Source organism: Nanorana parkeri, unplaced genomic scaffold, assembly GCF_000935625.1.
Source record: "Nanorana parkeri isolate BGI_ZX_2015 unplaced genomic scaffold, ASM93562v1 scaffold100, whole genome shotgun sequence".
In the NCBI taxonomy this organism is placed as follows: domain Eukaryota; kingdom Metazoa; phylum Chordata; class Amphibia; order Anura; family Dicroglossidae; genus Nanorana; species Nanorana parkeri.
The window spans coordinates 1,360,785-1,380,909 of NW_017306368.1; the positions used below are offsets into that span (position 1 = coordinate 1,360,785).

Consider the following 20,125-nt stretch of genomic DNA (forward strand, 5'->3'; position numbering starts at 1 on the left):
AGTATTGAGACTAATATAAAGTTTATCACAACATGCATTATTATTGTAAGGCATTGTTTGGGTTCTTTTTTTTCTACTATGGACAACATGAGGCTGGGGCTTTCCAAGTGTGGTAAATCCTGTCCTGTTGGATGATGCTGGACTTTGGGCACAAGTAATAACCTTGAGCCTAAATCCAGCCAAAACTTTTTGGATTTTTTTTTCTTTAGCTTTGGATAAACTTGTGATAGAATAAATACTTAGCTCAAATTTTAGAAAAACATAATGAGAGACAGTACAAAAGACCTCCATATTGTAGTAAGTTAAAATTAACTTTAATTAAATGAACTCAGTTGCACTCACATTTGAAAAATGGCAATGGAGCATTCACGGCATGCACTGATCGATAAAGTCTTCCAACCTGATCTATAGGGCTATCTTCTAGCTTTTAAATACAGTATTCAAAAGACAGTAAGTAGTCCTATAGTTCAGTCTTATAAAGTCCCTATTTTGTATCCCTGAAATTTGTTTCAACCTGCTGACATCACCAGGATGAGTGGAGCTTGATGACGTACCTACAGACTTACTCCTGGTCTCCTGATCCTTTGCCTCTTCAGCATCCTTTCTCTAAGGTGGTTGTCTGTTTCCTCTGCCTATGGCCCGGGCATAAGGTAGAGGCTGCAAGGCTTGTTCACTTTCCATTAGTGCATGCTGTAAATGCTCCATTGCCCCTAGGGCATTGTTTTCCTGTGAGGGCTATAGAGTTAATTTCATTGAAAGTCCGCTTTAACATACTACGCTATGGAGATTCATTTTGCTGTCTGTTATGATTTTCTTTAGTTTACCCTTGGAGCTCCGCTTCCTCTTCTAAGTCAACTGCCTGCATGGCCTCTGCTTGTCAGGGAACCAGGGGTGCGCTCCTTACCAGGCTCACCAGTGGTGACACAGGGCACGGGCCCCCCCCCCTCATGGCAAGACTCCTGGTGCTGGGGCCACCGCAACGCGCCCGGGCCACTTAGCGCTTTTAGGTGCTAGCAACCAGGGTGTGGTTGGCTTATTGCTGAGTTATTCTACCTAAGGTAGAATAACTGCACATACTAAGGTAAGGTAACCTTACCTCACGAGGCCAGCTTCCTGATTGGCCAGCTTCCCGACCAATCAGGAAGCCAGGCAGCGCGTCATTACACGCTGCCCGGCTTCCTGATTGGCCGGGAAGTCGGCGCCATGCTCTCTCGTCACAAGTGACGAGAGAGCATGGAGCCGCTTCCCGGTCAATCATGAAACCGAGCAGCGTGTAATGGCGCGCTGCCCGGCTTCCTGATACCGGAAGTACTCGTGCTAGGCATGGGAGCATTTGGGCGAGTACGAGTACTTGCCCAAATACTCGGATATCGGTGCATCCCTAATATATTATTATTCTACAGGATTTATATAGCGCCAACAGTTTGCGCAGCGCTTTACAATATAGGGCAGACATTTCAATCACAATACAATTCAAGACAAGATGGTAAGGAGGGCCCTGCCCCTGAGGGCTTACAATCTATATATATATATATTATACATACACTTTGTATTTCATTATATATTTTTAACATTTTATCAACCTATTATATATTTTACTTTTCATAAAATAGTTTATCGTCTCAAAGATTTTAGGACAGCAGCAGAAGAAATGGGGGGAGGAAGTTGTCTCCAGGAGTTTCTAATGATTTTATTAAAAAAAAAGGTTTTTTTGCAGTCTATGTGTTATCTGGAGAGATTTCCCATCACTTTCTGTCCAGACACAAAAGATGTGGTGATTTATCTCGAATGGGGTCAAAGACCCCTGGAATATTGAAGACCTGGAAGGTGCAAGGAGAATAAGACAGTACGACAGTAGGCAGTATGTGCTGAAAAAGAGTTTGGAAGATACGACATTGAGGAGTATGTGAAGTAGAGGTGGGCAGAAAGTATGGCAGTATGTGCAAAAGAGGAGTTTGGTGGGTGTGACACAGGTTGAACTTTTTTATTTTAATATTTTTTGAATATTAGAAGATACACTGTGTTAAATAAACTAAGCTGAATGATGATATTTCTGTTTGTTGGGGGCCTAGTATTTTATTTATCATTTTTGGTCATAACTCACAAAATACCTCATTCTTTATAATCCCCTTTTTTAGCATACAGACAGTCTAGATATAAACTCATCGGCCACTTTATTAGGTACACCTTCCTAGTACATGGTTGGACCCCCTTTTGCCTTCAGAACTGCCTTAATTCTTTGTGACGTGTTGTGCGTTCAGAGATGGTATTCTGCATACCTTGGCTGTAATGAGTGGTTATTTGAGTTACTGTTGCCTTTCTATCGTCTCGAACCAGTCTGCCCATTCTCCTCTGACCTCTGACATCAACAAGGCAGTTCTTTCCACCCAACTACCGTTCACTGGATATTTTCTCTTTTTCTGACCTTTCTGGGAGAAAGTGTTTCTCTCCCGAGCGGCCGGGAGCCGCTATCTAATAGCGGGAGACTCCCGGAGCGTCCGGGAGAGTAATGACAGATCAGCATCCCTGGTTACCTGGTAACCAGGGGACGCTGATGTGTCTCTGCAAGTGGCCAGAGCCAGCCATGAGATGCTGAGCATGTTCAGCCGACCCGAAGCCACACGAAGCAAGCCGATGTACGGCTGATTTCAGCCGATATACAGCTGAAATCAGCCATACAATCCTGAAGTGAATAGCCGAACAGCGTTCGTCTCACTTCACTTCGGGTCAGTTATTTACTCGGCTGCTTTCAGCAGCTTAGTGAATAGACCCCATAGTACATTTTGAGGTAACGTTCAGCACAAACATGTGCCCTTTGGGAAAGGATCAGTGGGCTGTGTTTGCATTCCAGGTCAAAAGTTCCCAATCCTCCCCTGCCTTCCATTCACCAAAAGAACAATGCAAAATCAAATCAAATAGTACAGCAGAAGCACTGAATTAATTGTTTAAGCTAGCTCAGCTCAACTTGCTGCAACGTCTAGGAGTGACTTAGTATTGTTCCAGCCTTTTAGTCTCTAATGTAAGCACAGGCGAGGCACTTCAAGGGCAAATTGCTGCACAGTGCCTGCGGTTACAGAGGCCAGTGGTGATTTGTTTTAAAGCTCATGTACTGTAAATAGATGAATGCCCATAGCCTGGCCACAGCTTCATTTTAACCAGTAACTTAAATCATAGTTCATATTAATAAAGCTAAAAGTGAGGTGGTTTGTAATCAGTATGTGGTTGTGTGGTTGTTTCTGCATTGTTCTGCTTATGATTAGATTTTGTTTCTATTACTTGTGGCTCGTTTGTGACTCTGGTGTTTGCATTGGATTGTCTTCACTAAGGCTATAGTTCTACTCTACTCCACTTGAATGCAGTGATGTGTGCATTTTAAGTAGTTGTCTTCTGTCAATTCCATACACTCAATCACCCTTAATTTGTACCTAGCAAGATAGGAGAACCCGTAATTTAGAAGTTACAAAGCTTGGTATTCATGTTCATCCAGTTCTTTAAAACATCACTGGATCAACATACTGTAAATAGTTATTGGCTTGCAGTCCTTTTGCAGCAATTAGCTTGAATGTGTTGCTTAAAGCTGAACTTTAACCCCTTTTATTAAAAATCAGCATACAGCTCTGCATGAAATTTTCTTACATTCATTAGCTAAAACAAACATATTTGTGTTTCTTACAATTTATTTTTTTTAACTACCTGCTACACTTTGGCACAAATTATGTAACCGTGCCAAAATATTGCATCCTGGGAAGGTTACATCAGCAGAGCATTGCTGGGAAATCTCATCTGTAATCTCATGAGATGACAGGGAAAGGCATTTTCCTCCCCTGAGATGATGCGTATGGTCACATGTCTAGTCACATGTGGCAGAAATCCAGGAAGTGAAAGGAGAGCTAGTATTCTGTCCTTAGTAAACATGGCCACTGTCAGAAGACTGGGGAAGAAAAGAGAAATATGGTATGCAATGAATACAAATCCAGTAATTATCTAGAAGATAATAGTTTGTTTGTAGATTGTCTTACTAAACATTTCTAAAGTTGTGTTTGTTGTTATTTTAAAGATATTGGTAATGGTCCGCTTTAAGACCTTTATCCTCTTTAAATATATGTAAAGCCAACCGAGAAAATCTTATATACATTTCAATATGTTAGTAAAATTTCAAAAGTAATTTGCAGTCTTTTTAAATCTTCAGCAATCAATAAAATAATACCTCCTGATCATGCCATTAAAGTCCATGTTATGGCATGCCCTGTTATAAGGTGACAATGCTTTGTTGCTGTCTCCAAAATGTGCTCCTGTGTTGTCACCATGGTACATGGAATTTTAATAGAATATAACTTTTACAATTGGCTATTACAACACATATCATGCAAGCATGGTTCATGGTTGTCACCCTCAGGAAACCTGCCTTGAAAACTGTAGTGCAGGCATCGCTGGTGTGCATGTATGCAGACAGGAAGTGGCTGCACAGAGGCCATGGATAGTCACATAAAAAAGGGTGAAACAAGTATTTTATTAGGTATGTATGATATATTTTGCTTTATCAAATTAAATATCTTTCAATTAGGGGTTACATCTACTTTAAACTCCATTTCCACCTGTTTGGGTGATTAGTATTTATTAGGTGCAGCGATGATGTATATGTGTGTACATTTTCATGACTCATTTCTGGCTCTCTATTTTTTTCATGAATTTTTTATTAGGCTTGAATCCTACAAATTAAAAAGTTAATTCACAGGAAACTCAGAGGGTTATTCACAAAGCTGCCAAAGGCAGCCGAGTGAACAACCGACCCTAAGTGAAGTGAGCCGAATGCTGTTCGGCTATTCACTTTAGGCTTGTACGGCTGATTTCAGCCGTACAATGGCTAAAATCAGCTGTACATCGGCTTGCTTCAGCTGGCTTTGGTTCAGCCGAACATGCTCAGCTATTCTGCTCGGTACCTCCGTAGTACCGAGCAGAATAGAAAAACAGTGCAAAAAGTAGGAAAAAAAAGTAGAAAAAAGTTAAATAAATGATAAATCTTAAAAAATAAATAAAGATTTCCAAAAAATAAAAATAAAAAAAAGAACATTAAAAAAATAAAAAATAAAGATCAATGGAAAAATAAAAAAAAGAATTAAAGAAAGAAGGAAACAATTGGGCAGAGCTAGCAGTGACGTCTAGCTCCGCCCAACTGTTTCCTATTGGCTGGGACCTGCTAGAGTCTTCTAGCAGTTCCCGGACAATGAATAACAACTGGGTGGAGCCGGCTGTGACGTCACGGCCGTCTCTGCCAAGTTGTCATTGTATAATGACAGTTCAGCGTCCCCAGGCAACCTGGGAATGCTGATCTGTCATTGCAACTGGACGGAGCCAGCCGTGGGATCACAGCTGGCTCCGCCTAGCTGTCAGTTGCGAGGCTTTCGGCCAGCTAATGGCTGGCCAATCGGCCCGCTTCGGGTTTCAATTCGGCTCAGTCGAGCCGAGGCATATGACTTCGGCTTGACTGAGCCGCTCGGCCAGCTCCGGGAGCTGTACGGGCTATAGTGAATAGCCCGTACAGGAGTCCCTCAGTTCTACTGAACCGAAGGGCTCAGGCAGCCAAAGGTAGCCGAAGGATAAGCCAGATCTACAGCTGATCCTTCGGCTAGCTTTGTGAATAACACTCTCAGTCTGATACCAGGGTTAGATTGTAAAGCAATGCCCACTCCCAGGAGTGCCCTTGCAAACAATACACTCTTGGGGGGGAGATGGGGGGTAGCGCCACTGTAAATATTAATGAATAGACGGTGGAGAGCTGGAGAGGAATAAACCTGGTTAACAAATTATTAACTGCTTTCAACAGTTCTGGTGAAGACAAGGCGTTCACAGTTTTTGTACCCTGAGAACCCTTCACTACCAGCTGGTGACGCACTATACTAATGTCTGTCTCCCCTGACTTTGTACTCTCTCTCTCTTGTGTGCCTTGCACTCTTCTCAGGTTTTTGTTCCTTCTCTGCTGTGGCTTGCTAGTTTGCTCCCATCATCAAGTTATTTTGCTCCCAGAGTTCCCAAAAATATATACATATGACGAGCAATTCTCTGCTACACTTTACATATACTCAATAGCTGTTTACTTATTGCCATCAGCATTCCCTTTGAATAACGACATATGCACTCAGAGAAGCATATGTGTAACTTATGTAAGGAACATTCTAAACAGCTAAACCATCATTGTGTCACCATATTTACCAGCTTTATGTTCACAACACATTCTATACAGAATAAGCAGCATTTCACTTTCCTTCACATCCCTTTTTAAATGCCTTACTTCTTTAAAAGCCTCTGGTATGCTTTTAAAAACTGAAAATATGGTACATATCAGAAAAAGCACCTCACTACCATGTCAGTCTGTATCAGGTAGCAGGTCTGTATAAATAAAACAATATGGTACAATGCAATGCAACACTCAGTGAGAGCAGAGCACAACGGAATCATCACCTGATTCTAATTATGGACAACTTTTCTCACTTCATAGCTGAATACAGAAGTGTGTCATGTCTGTCTCTTCACAGCTTTATTTTAATAGGTGATATCTTGTATTTTTGGCTCTGTGGTTATAATCCCATTGTTAATAACCTAAATAAAATACTCAATTAATGGGACAAAGTTGACATAAAATTCCTTAAAGGGTCTATATTGCAATTTAGTAGTAATATTCAGTTGATACATAGCTGTATGTGCTTACTATTCATGTAACTGACATCTTTTTCTTTTTATAGATCAGAAGGGTAATCTGCATAACAACAATTTGTTGCCAAGAATCGTCTTGCTAATGCATCGATGGTATTTGTCTTCTACTGAACTTGCTGGAAAACTTCTCTCAATATATCCTTTTGTTAAGATGCAATGTTCAAAATGCAGCAGAACAAGTGTGTTTTTCTTATGTGTAGCGAACTACAGACTCACTTTTTTCCTACATATTATGAAGCACCTGAATGGTACCACTTCCTAATTCAGGGGTTCTTAACCTTTTTAACCTGTGGACACAAATAAAAAATTTGCATACTGGGCTCCAAGAAGAGAAATTTAACCTAAATGTCAGAATCCCCCCCAAATATCAATGTCCATATAATAAGAAAATAAACACACAAACAGTAATTAACACTGTATGTATAATACATCACAGTGGGTGACAATTGAATGGCCGCTGCAGTATGTTGCCTAAACTGGTGTTATATACATAGTACACATTGCAGGTGTCTTCTCAATTTCTGTAAGCTTTAGTAAAACCAAAAGATATAAAAACATAATTGTATTTTTCTTTAGTAGTAGACATTTCCAACCAGCTTTGGGTCTCATCACCTCTTCACCTCATAATCTTGTTGAGTAATTGCCCGATCTACAAATAAAGTCATGATTAACCATATTCATTTGCAGTACCTATATTTTTTGGTGGGATAGGAATTAAGTGGCACATTTTTGTATGTAAAGGAATCAGCTATTTTAAATGGAAAATTTTACTTGCTCATACAAAGATCCAAGCTGGTAGCAGTCCTATATGTTTGCTCAGGATGTACTTAATCCATACAGTTCAGAGTATACCAATATACAAAGTATGTATGTCAGAGGGCCACTATAAATCATATATAAAACTGGTACACTGGAGAAATGTTGCAATATAGCAGTTTTGTGAATATTTAAGGAAAACAACTTCTAGCCCTATGTTGACCTGTTTAGGTGGAATATGACTACCAATTTTCACTTTTTTAACCTCCCACTACAAGCTGATAGACTGCAGTATTGTGGTGGGGAAACAAAAATCAAATTAGAGGTTTACATCCGTGTCTCTCTTTCTTATGGACTCCTCACCTGTTGCCGAATCTCAGGAGGGTAATGATGGACACAGTTGCATAGTTGTAGGTATGCTGGATTCTTGACACTTTCTCCGCTATACATATGTGCTAAAGGACTGCTTCAGCCATGTGGTTGATAGCTATTTCTACTTAACCTACTTTTTGTCTTACTGCAGAAGAATATACAGTATATTGGGATATATAATTACTTATTTGTAAGTAAGTTACAGTATAATTACTTTTTGTTGGTTTAATACATGGTGGGCCACGTCTGTTTTTTGTTAAATTTTTGTGCACAAAGCATGAAATGGCCTCTAATCCATAACTGTAAAGTATCTTATATGCGGGTTTTAATGAAATGTTTATTGTATATCTTATAAATCTGAATGTTTTATGATTTTAAGTGGAACTCTGACGTATTGCATTACTGTCTTTTATATAAGCATCTCGGACCTGTTTTGTACAGTCATTATGCTTTAATGTTTCTATATTTTTCCATATTTTAATTCACCAATCAAATCGAGTCCATATTTAGCATTTTGCAGTTTACATTTAAGCTATTTTCGAAATGTTTTCTTTAACCCTTTTACGTATCGAAATGCTAGTGATGAAAACTGTGATATATTGCGACTGAAGGCATGTCATTTTATGCGGTAAGATTTTTTAACAAGAACATTGAATATGGTTTCAGGAATGTAAACCTTCCATGATCAGTTCTTTGAATTTACTTTTCAGTTTTTAGGCCAATAGGCTACAAATATATAAAAAAAAAAATACTATATCCACAATAAATGTCATAAGAAGTGATTACCAATATGTTAGGAGATTGTTAAAATGACTGTATTAAAAAATCCTATATATCTGTACTTTTGACTGATGCAGACACCAGTAAGTTCACATCTTTTTCTGAGTAATGCAAGAGCAAAAGTTACATTTTGTTTTTCTAAGAGCCTTCTTTACAGGGGTTTATTTTGACACTCAGCACATCAGTCTGTGCCTTATTAAAGATTCCAAACTGCTGGCAAAATTACAGTCCACTGACAGCCTCAGCATTACTATCAGAGGTACTATGATTTGATAGATGATTCATGCTGTTTGAATTGAAACATCATGCAGTTTCGAAAGCAATAGGTAAAATGTGATATTTCTGTATTATTTCCCCAAATGGTTCAAATTCTTTAGTAAGGAACTCATTCCTATCACCTCAGCACCCACCAAGCATATAGAAGTCAGTCCATTATAAGGCATGTCATTGGGATAATGAGTATGCAGCGCTAGGGATCTATAGCAGGTTAAATGAGCCTACTCTAAGGTGATATAGGGGCACTTCTAATAAATGTGCATAAATAATTACCTCTCATTGGTGATTTGGTGCCAATGTATGTAACCTGTGAATAAGAGTATGAGTCACTACCTCAGTAGCAACTATATAATACTGATTATAAAAGTGCAATACATGCAAAGTGCTAACATGCAATATAAATTAACATATAAATAAATAGATGATAGTGTACACAAATATATATAAATATTGCAAATGAATATAAATTCCTGAAATCTTGATTCAATATATACATGCAGTAAAAATATATTTTTCCATAGGAAATTGGATCATAAATAAAGTGATAAATAAATACTGTTTAGTGAAATAATCTTATTATTAAATCCAACATGTGCAAAAAAGTCCAAAAGTGCTTAAATTTTTTTCCCCACACTGTGTTTTGTGTCTACGTCAGCCGCCCCTTTCGGGTGCGCACTCACTGCACTATTATTGTATATTAACAATAAGCATTTGATCCGTAGACACGAAATCCTAGCATCTGCCCCAGCGGTGCTCCATAAGCCGATGAATAGCCAGAATTACAAGAAAGAAACTCCTCATGGTGTAGCATATAAAACCATTTATTAAAAAAACAAGTGGGACTCACAATTAAAATCGGAAAAAAACGGCCGGTCAAACTCAGCATCCAGATAGCCTGTACTTCTGTATTGTGTGTAGTATCGAGTAGGATAGGCCCGCCCGGACGCGTTTCATCATATGTGACATCTTCAGGGGATCGTATGACGAAACGCGTCGGCTCCGGCTGCTTCGTGGATAGACCCCTAATATATGTGTCCTAGGAACCTCAGTATCACAACAAACCTCTGAACAATTCAATGATGATGATGATTGAGAAACCACAAACACCATCATGTGATCTAGAGAAGTTACCAATATCTGGTATACAGGATTTCACTGACTTTGGATAACTGGCATAAGCAATAGCCCATCCTTTTTGCCACTGTTATGTACTAAGAATGTAGCTACTAAACAGACTTTTAGCGCAACATGAGAGGAACAAAGTAGGAAAATAGCAAGGTCACCCAATACCACAGTGTTAGAGAAGGGCTGTAAATATGCAACAGTGCCATCTGCTTAAAATACAGCCTGTCAACGACAGACACATTTGATATCATTTTGATTTATCTTAATAGTTTTTTTTTTAACTTAAAATTAAATTATTTCCTTTTACATTCCTCCTACCATTTGTAACCTTAGGTAACAATTAAGGTAACAATTACTAAGAAAAAAATAGACATGAAAGAAATGTTATGACTGCAGGCATTTGTAAACTTTTTTGTATTGTCTTGACATTGAAAAATCTGTAAATACACGTAAATCACATACAAAAGTCTACTTTTACATAAGGACTTTTAGAGTAACAGTCAGTTAATCAATTAGAACACAGTCAACCAAGATGTATTTTTTGCAGGGACAGAAAGACTTGATTGCTCTTATTTCTGTTTTAGATACTGGATTTTAGAATTTCCTGCTGAGTTTAATTTGGATCTGGGATTGATAAGGTTGACGGAAGAATTTAGAGAACTGGCAAGCCAGCTGGGACATGAAGAGCACATTAATCTTATAGATATCTCGAGCATGTGAGTCAATTTTCTTATGATTTTTTTTCTTGTATTAGCAGAATGAACTCTATAAAAAATAAGCCCTTCTGTGGTTTCACTGGGGTCATTTGTGTAATGTGTTGGTTTACATTTGCAAATAGAAATGTTAAAATGCGTTCTTTCAAGTTCATAGTGACAAGGAATGAATATTTAGCCTCAGAGCTATAATTTGTTGTCACAGGCAACAGAGATTTTGATCAGGTCATAGCATAACTGTGTTCTCTAGCAAATGACCCACAGTGACACTTACATGAACAATTTGTTAATACATATTTGTACCTGGGACATATCATGTTAGTTTTGATATAAAAGTTAACTGCATTTGCACGACAACATGGTATTATTAAAGCTTGACTGTTGCTTGCTTGATTGCTTCCACAAAAATAGTTAAAGCAGAACTGCAGGGAAAATATTTCTTAAACCTTGCAGTGGGGCTACCCCTGCAGTGCAAGGGTTAAGTGCTCGTTTTTGTCTAGGTTCAAAAATAACAGTTATACTCACCTGATCCTCTGTGCTTCCAGAGGATGCCAAGGAACATATCATCGCTTCAGCGGAGGAGGAGACAGGCTGGAAGAACAAGTCTAAGAGCAAGGTGCTTTAAATTCAAGGTTCTGAAAATACTAATCTAGCAAAGTCTTATCTTTTGGTGCTTGCAATATATTTCCAACTGCAGAACAAAATCTTTAGCTGGAGGGCTCAGAAAAGACCACTGCTCTCTGTCCAATATTCCTCTCTCCCCCACTGAGTCAGAGCTAGCAAACCACTGCTCTCTGTGTTAAAGCAGCAATCCAACCATCCCCTCTCCCCCACTGAGTCAGAGCTAGAAGACCACTGCTCTCTGTGTGAAAGGAACGGCACATCTGCAGTGGTCCAATATCCCCCCTCCACTGAGTCGAGTGACAGCCAGAAGACCACTGTTCTCTATGTGAAAACAGCAGTTTATCAACAGCGATCCAACACTCCCCACCACAAAGGCTGAGCTAGGTTGCATGAGCTTTGCTGAGTAGATCACTATAGCTCTGACTCAATAGGAGGATGTCAGACTTCTGCAGAGACACTTCCCTCACATAGAATGTTTATGGTTGTTTTATCCTATTACATTTCTTTCTGATGCCGGTCGAACCCATTTATTTCTTTTTCGTTTACATTTTTATTAAGAGTTGCAGGATACAAAATATGTATCACAACAGTGTCAAATTTTACATTTTGTGTGTACAAAGATTTAAACCAAAAACAGTAGTACAGTAGTCTTTTGAGTCAAAGCAAAGAGTAACTCAATATTTAATAATCGATAAAGTGAAATTAGACGCGCGGTCTGCGCAGAACATCTAGGTCCTAGGTGAAGAGCAATACTGTGAATCTCATTAGACTTAAGTAAAGCAGAGACTTAAGGTGTCCATACACTGCACGATTCTCGTACGAGAATCGCGGGAAATCCTGTGACCGTACGAGAATCGTGCAGTGTATGGAAGGCGTGCGACCGTTTCTAATATACGGTCGCACGACTTTTGTATATCGAGCATGTTGGAAAACCAGCCGAGAATCGTACGATTTTCGGCTGGTTTTTAACATGATCGAGAGATCACTGCCGAACGGGCCAGTGTGCGCACGCGCACACTCCCCGTTCAGCATTGCAGTCATCATAAGCCCGCCCCTCAACGCTGTTCGGCTATGCACTTCAGGCTTGTACGGCTCATTTCAGCCGTACACCAACTGAAATAATCCGTTCAACGGCTTGCTGCGGCTGGGTTCGGGTCGAACCAAAGTGCAGAAGGAGTTCGACTCAGCTGATCCAACATCTGGATCGGCTGAGCCGAACCTCCGGCAGGCTACTCGCTGCTGTTCGGCCTATTCTCAACTGTTTTCCATTGGCCAGAACCAGCTGTCATTACAATGAGAGCTTGTTGGAGCTGCCGGCCGGCTCTGCTAAGCTCTCATCGTAATGACAGAACAGCGTCACTGGTTACCTAGTAACCACGGGATGCTGTTCTGTCATTACGATGAGAGCTTAGCAAAGCCGGCTTTGATATCACCGCCGGCTCTGACAAGCTCTCATGACAGTTCAGCGTCCCCTGGTCACTAGGTAACTAGGTAATTGCACACTGAGAACTTTCAGTGTCTGATGACGAATTTCCCAACATCAAAGTCACTTTCAGTGTCTGATGATGAATTTCCCAACTAATCGCTATCGCTCAATTCTGCAAGTGATTCTAATTTACTAACGCTGTTTTCTACTTGGTCTAAAACCGCTAAATAAGGCAAAAAAAAAGAACAATGGTGATTGTGCAAGAAAATTCCTCAAATGATTTACAGCCCATTTCCATGTAACTCTCAGGTAAGGACAATCACATAATGCAGGCAGATCTTCACCTCCACCCAGTGAGTGATAGCGACAAGTGAGTGCTCACCTGGGGAGGTAGACCCGCAGAGCTAGGTCAAATGCGCGTTTTCCCTTCTTAATGGGGGAGGGAAGCCCATGCACAGTAAAGGTGATAAGGTCTCGTCAGATTACAAGTACCAGAATAAATATAGGAGGAAAGAGAAAAAGGACAAGGACATAGTGCGTAACGTCCAATAAAATGCAATTTATTAAATAAAGAAATGCGTACTCACAATGGTACATAAGGTAAAGGCATAAGATATTGCTGGATCAAACCAGCAAGGCAAGTGGCAGCAAAACGATGAAACGCCCGTTCGTCCAGCTCAGCTCAGTGCAGTGACATCAGAAGCTCTGCCCTATGTACGTTACGTCAAAACACGTGACTTCATCAGGGGTCTGTGTTGTATAGTTGATGATTTTTTCCTCTGCTTGCACATGCCCCCTAATGCAACCACAAGCAGTTCACTTTGAACATACTGTCCGTTGGACAGTGAAATTCTCAAAACAAGGTAAACAACAGAGCCAATGAAATTGAGAGTAGAGGGAGGAATCTCAACATTTACTGCACCCTCCCTGTTCCCCACCATACCTGTAACACCCTCTCTCACTGCATGTCAAAATACCTCAGTGCTGAATGCTAAAAAATGGCCTTGACAGGAAGGAGGTTTACCTTGTTAATCAAGAAGACATACAGGGTTATTCGCAGAGGAGCCGAAGGATCCAGTCGTAGCTTCGGCTGATCCTTCGGCTTTCCTCGGCCGCCGGAGGGCTGCTGTACAGGCTATTCACTATAGCCCGTAGATCAGCCAAAGGCGGTCGAGCGGCTCAGCTGAGCCGAAGGTATATGCTTCAGCTCGACTGAGCTCAAGTGACAGGCAAAGCAGGGCGAACGGCCGGCATTTTGCACCCGCAAATGACAGCTGGGCAGAGCCAGGCGTGATCTCACGGCTGGCTCCGCCCAGTTGTACTGACAGATCAGCGTCCCCAAATGACCTGGGGATGCTGAACTGTCATTAAACAATAACAACTGTTGTTCATTGGCCGGGACCTGCTAGAATACTCTAGCAGGTGCTGGCCAATAGGAAACAGTTGGGTGGAGGTAGCTGTCACTGCTTGCTCCACCCAATTGTTTTTTTAATTTTTTTAAAAAATCTTTATTTTTTAATTTATTTACATCTTAAAATTATGTGTTCAACTTTTTTTAACTGTTTTCACTTATTTACTTTTCTGCTCGGTACCACGCTCGGTGGCATTCATCTATTCACTCACTGCCGTTTGGCTCCTATGAGAATAGGGGCGAATGGCAGCGAGTGAGCTGCCAGAGCTTTGGCTCAGCCGATCCAGAGCATGTTCGGCTGACCAAAGTGCAGCCGCAGGCAGCTGATGTATGGCTGAAATCAGCTGTACTAAGCCAGAGTGAATAGCCAAACATAGTTCGGCTCACTTCACTTCGGCTGGGTTATTCACTCGACTGCCTTCAGCAGCTTTGTGAATAACCCCCGTAGAGGCAAGCTGACAATGTTAATGTAATGATGGGAAGGCCTTCACAACCCTGAAGCAAAGTTTCATCTCGGCCCCCATCCTGCAGTTGCCGAATCCAGAGTACCATTATGTCCTAGAGGTCGATGCCTCTCATGTCGCTGTGGGAGGAGTGTTATCACAACGTATAGGCCTCGACACTCCGCTGCACCCCGTGGCTTTCTTCTCCAGAACCCTCACAGCCGCAGAAACTAACTACCCTATTGGGGAGAAGGAACTCCTTGCAATTAAGGTTGCACTAGAGACCTGGAGACACTTACTAGAGGGAACAAGATATCCGTTCACGATCTTCACAGACCATCGAAATCTTCAGTTTCTCAAGACCTGCAAAACTCTCTCGGGGAGACAAGTCAGATGGAGTTTGTTCTTTGACCGTTTTGATTTTATTATTTCCTACCGTCCTGGTACGCGTAACGGCAAGGCTGATTCACTGTCACGAATTCACGAAGAGGATCCAGTGACTCCTTCACCTTCTCCAATTATTTCCGCGTCCAAGTTTCTCGGCTCTACCATACCCTTCAAGGAACAAATCAGAAACAGCCTTCCCACTAGCTTAGATTCTCTACCTCCGGGACTCACCACCGATGAAGAAGGATTCGTCTACAAGGATACTAGGATGTACGTTCCTCCCTCCATGCAACCCACAGTCCTACAATTACTCCATGATGTCCCACTAGCGGGGCATCCTGGTTACATCAAGACCCTCGAATTGATCAAAAGGCACTTCTGGTGGCCCCGCATGAAAGACACTGTCCTAGACTATGTCACCACCTGCGAGAGATGTCTAACGTGCAAACATGAAAGGAGACCCCCATATGGGTTATTAGCTTCTATAGACATACCTATGGTATAACCTACTACCACTGGCGGAATTTGCTTTTAACAATACCACCAGTTCTTCTACTCAGCAGACACCTTTCTTCTCGAACTACGGCTTCCACCCGACCTACTTGCCAACTGACTTTCTTCCTCCTAACGTGCCGTCGGCCGAGGACTACCTGACGAAACTCTCCAAAATCAGAATATTGCTCCAAGGTAACCTAAAAGGTGCTCAAGAACATCAGAAACGCTTTTATGATCTAAGACGACGGGCACCACCAACCTACCAGGTGGGAGAAAAGGTCTGGCTCTCCACAAAAAACTTGAGGCTGAAGATTCCTTCTAAGAAGCTGGGGAGACAGTTCATTGGACCTTACGTGATCGACAAGGTGATCAACCCCAATGCAGTCCGTCTAGTGTTGCCCCCTGAACTGCGAGTCCACCCGTCATTCCACGTCTCGTTGCTTAAACAATTCAGGCCTGATCCCTTCCCTGCCAGGTCTCCTCAGCCTGCACCCCCCGTGGAGGTACAGGGGGAGATCGAGTACGAGGTTGAAGAGGTTCTCGACTCCAGAAGACGGGGTAGGACCTTGCAATACCTCATCCGATGGAAAGGATATGGTCCTCAGGACGACTCTTGGGAGAGTGATCGGGACGTACATGCTCCCCTGCTGAAGAGGAGGTTCCATAACAGGTATCCGTCCAAGCCGTCATCTTCTTGGAACCCCGGAGGGCTTCCCTTGAGGAGGGGGTCCTGTAATGTCCCACGGGTTCCTGGCTCCTCCCGACTGCGTTCCAGGCTGGGGCGCATCGGCCGCGGCTCTACACGGATCCTCACTTCTCCCCAGCAACCAGCCGCCACTGGACTCCTCTCGCATGCAGCTGATCGCTCATACCACCAAACCGCAAGTATCTGCTATTTGAACTCAGCAATTGACTTGGCTCATATACGCTGCCCTCTGGTGGAGACTTTGGGTATCACCTGCCTGCTTTGCCATACTTAAGCCATATATGCTGTGTGAAGGGGATTGCTTCTGATATCCGTCATAGATACTGTATCACGATAGGATTGCCAAGATTAGGCGTATAAATTAATAATCACTAAACTACTTCTCCTGTTACTGCCGCCTATTTCTAGCGGTCCATGATGACTAAATCCCCAACTCTCCATTTATGATTGAGAGAGCCGCCGGGGATTTTAGCCTGACCACCGCACTAGAGACACTGTTGGAACCGCAGCTGTGATCCACCTTACACTTCCAAAGCCGGGCCCTGACAGTTAAACACATATTCCCATTATCTACAGCAACAGTCCAGTCAAGTATTCAGCATGTCATATACAGTATTGCACAACTATATGAACTAAAAACAGATTGCTCACCTTAATACAGTATATGCTGCAACTGGCCATAGCATTAACTATATCACATATCTACCAAAATAGCAGATAAATTACACACATGTAGTCATGCATTATAATTGGTTAAAGCCATAGTTTTCATTGTATTGTTCATATATGGCAATTTCCAGTTTGCAATTCTTAAAGGAGAACTATGGGGTCAGTGTTTTTCCCCATAGTTCTCCTTAGGGTAACGGGAGGACACAAACTAGCGTCCTCCCGTTACTCTAAGCTCAGTATACATCGAGCTACAGCTCGCGGTATACTGAGACGCCGGAGCGGATCCCGACTTAGATGACGGGATCCGCCCAGCTGCGTGAATGACAGCTGGCTCTGCCTATCTAGAGGCAGAGCCAGCTGTATCCGCCCCCTCCCCTGTCCGTTCCGCCAGTCAGCGCTGGCAGATCGGAGCGGGGAGAGGGGAATCCAGCCCCTCCCCCTGTCGCGGCAGAGAGCCGTGACAGGATCGAGAGGTGAGCGAACCCGGTATGTGTTCGCTCACCTCCCGATCTACTGAGCCGACCTGTGACTGTCTCATTGTCACAGGTCGGCTAGAACTATGAGGTGAGTGAAAAGCACTCACCTCATAGTTCTCCTTTATGTATAAAACAAAGACTGCAAAATATCACTGGAGAACAATCAAACGAGTTGCATCAAAGGATATGAAGTCTGCAATAACTAGTACCAAAAATTACCCTATATTCCAACATTTTTAAATGTATGTATGACACTTAGATGACCTGGTAGAACCATCATAAGGGATAAGGTATGGGGCTTGCCATGACTCAGTAAGGTTGAAATATTAAAGGAGTAAATGTGAATATTTTAACTTAGCTTAGTGAATAAGGTGAATCTGTGCTCACTCCAATCATTCAATCTTAACCAAAAATCCTGATTTTTATTTTGTTCTGCTTGTGCATCATAGATTGTTCAAAGTGAACACAAAAAAATCCCTTTGGAAAGTGAGCCTGCTCTATTTCTTTAGTAAATCATATACAGTATGTGTACTTTGCAGATGAAAATTGCTTGCCAGGGCTGATTAATTTTGTTGTATGCACCGGTGTAGAGTCCTGTGCATTTGTGCATTAATGATTCAAATGTTTATAGACAGTGTTCTCCTCAGTTTTTTTATCAAGTGTTCTATTTTTGGCCCTGAGAAAGCCCTGAGGTCCCCAGGCAGATCTGGCTCCTTTGTGAGTCCAGGACCAAAGTAGAGAGATTCAGGTTGGAGAACGATGGGAGATCAGTGAACTCTCTTTCACCACTCTCTGTTTTACTGAGTAAAGCCAGAAGTGTTTCACAATTGCTCACAATTTTAAAAACTGGATATATCAGATACTTACTAACTTAACATAGTCTCACTGTTAATATATCATGGAAAAATCCTGAGATTGTTTTGGGTTTCGGTGCACAAAAAAAATTGTGTCTGTATATACTCAAAATATAGCTGTCATAAACATTTGTGCAAGGTTTCCATTTCTTTAAACAATCAGATTTTATTAATGTTTCCAGTACATGTAATACAGACAGTAATAAAACACTGGGCAACACGGTACGTTTGTTAATTGATCCGATCAGATACAGTGCACTGATATTAAAAGGTCACACATTCCTTCAGGGACAATCACATTCCTAAAGGAACAATATAATACCTGACCCATGAATAGGTTCCAGAGGCCGTGGTCGACAATGGCGCCTATAGATTAAGCCTCGGGCCAAAAGTGCAACAGTCGGGAAAGAAAAAGAAAAAACAACAACAAAAAAACCGTGTTGTATCCCCTGATATTAGGCAGTACTCGCGCAAACATAGATTGAGGGGAAACCCTCACAATCCACACAAAAGGACATGACAAAATAAGAGAAAGAAGAGAGGTCGAAATAGCAGATAGAGAAGAAAAAAAGAGAAAAGGAAACTCCTCCGATCCCACATCATCTATGATCCCACATCATCTATGATCCCAATTGCATGGCCAGTGATCACTTTAGAGACAGTACGTCAGACCATATTTCATAACCAAATATCTAGCGACTTACAATGCACGATATGCCGCAGAGTCCATATATAAAATCCAAGGGGCCCATAATGTTGCACATTGGGATTGACGCTCGCACAAGGAAGCAGTCAGCTCTTCATAACGCCTGATCAAGCACAGTTCAGCAATCCACTCCCTCACGGTCGGGGGGTCCACAGTATTCCAGTGGCGCGGAATAATTGTCTGGGCAGCGGCCACAAAGAAGCGAAGCAGGTCTTTCTTGACCAAGGCCAAGGAGCCAGGCAAGACCGACAACAGGGCTACCTTAGGGGATGGAGCCAGGGAAGTTCCCATGACTTGGTTATATATGTCAAAGACACGACTCCAAAAAGGCAATAACACCGGACAGCTCCACCAAATATGAAGGTGTGTGCCTTCTGTATTCAAACAGCGCCGGCAATGTGCTGGCCTGTCAGGGAAGATCCTGTGTAATAGGGCCGGACATCGATACCGGCGAGTTAGAATTTTATATCCCTTTTCTTGGGCCGAACATGCGATGGAAAGTTTGTGAGTTAATAGGAACGATGTGCGTACTTCCTCATCAGTAAGGGCAAAGCCCAGATCCCTCTCCCACCTGGATATAAACAGGGGGCGATCCAGAGATTTTGCAGCAATCAACTGATTGTATAGCAAAGAAATGGTATGAGAGGGTGCTTCATCTAGACCACAAAGTGACTCGAACCACAAGAGCGGGCAATGTAAGGGAGCCTGGCCCCCCAATTCCCTATAGAATGCACAGAGTTGGAAATATAGTAGCCAAGAGCCAGGGTTATGGGGATGGTTTGCTAACAAAGCATTCAGAGGTTTCAAGGCCGTCTCCGTAAGAGCCTCTATCATAGGTGACGGCTCTTCGGCCGACCAATGCAGGAAACTAGAGAAGATACAGCCAGGAGGGAACTCAGGATTTCCCATTATAGGTGTCATGGGGCCCACCAATGATGACAGGTGAGTTGTCTTCATTAAAACATCCCATACCTTCAAGAGGTGTGGGAGGGTAATGGGAAGAGATGATACTGGGGGGCGATGAGCATGAGAAAGCCAAGGTATGGAAAAGGGGAGTATCGGGGAAATAAGTGCTTCTAACGAGACCCAGATCTTATGGGCCCCATGATATCGCCGATCAAGAATCTGGGAGAGGAGTGCAGCGCAGTAGTAGACCTTTAGATCAGGCAGGGCCAGACCCCCGGGCATCTTTAGC

At 42.1% G+C, this 20,125-nt stretch overlaps 1 protein-coding gene across 1 annotated transcript in view; it reads left to right on the plus strand.

Moving 5' to 3' along the window:
• The window catches only part of RASGRP3 (RAS guanyl releasing protein 3), an 84,451-nt gene that overhangs the window by 23,257 nt on the left and 41,069 nt on the right, over positions 1-20,125 (plus strand). Inside the window, exons 3-5 of the mRNA XM_018552895.1 lie at positions 6,741-6,846; positions 8,405-8,467; positions 10,605-10,736. Coding sequence (XP_018408397.1) covers positions 6,741-6,846; positions 8,405-8,467; positions 10,605-10,736 — 301 coding nt within the window. The remainder of the gene's footprint in view (positions 1-6,740; positions 6,847-8,404; positions 8,468-10,604; positions 10,737-20,125) is intronic.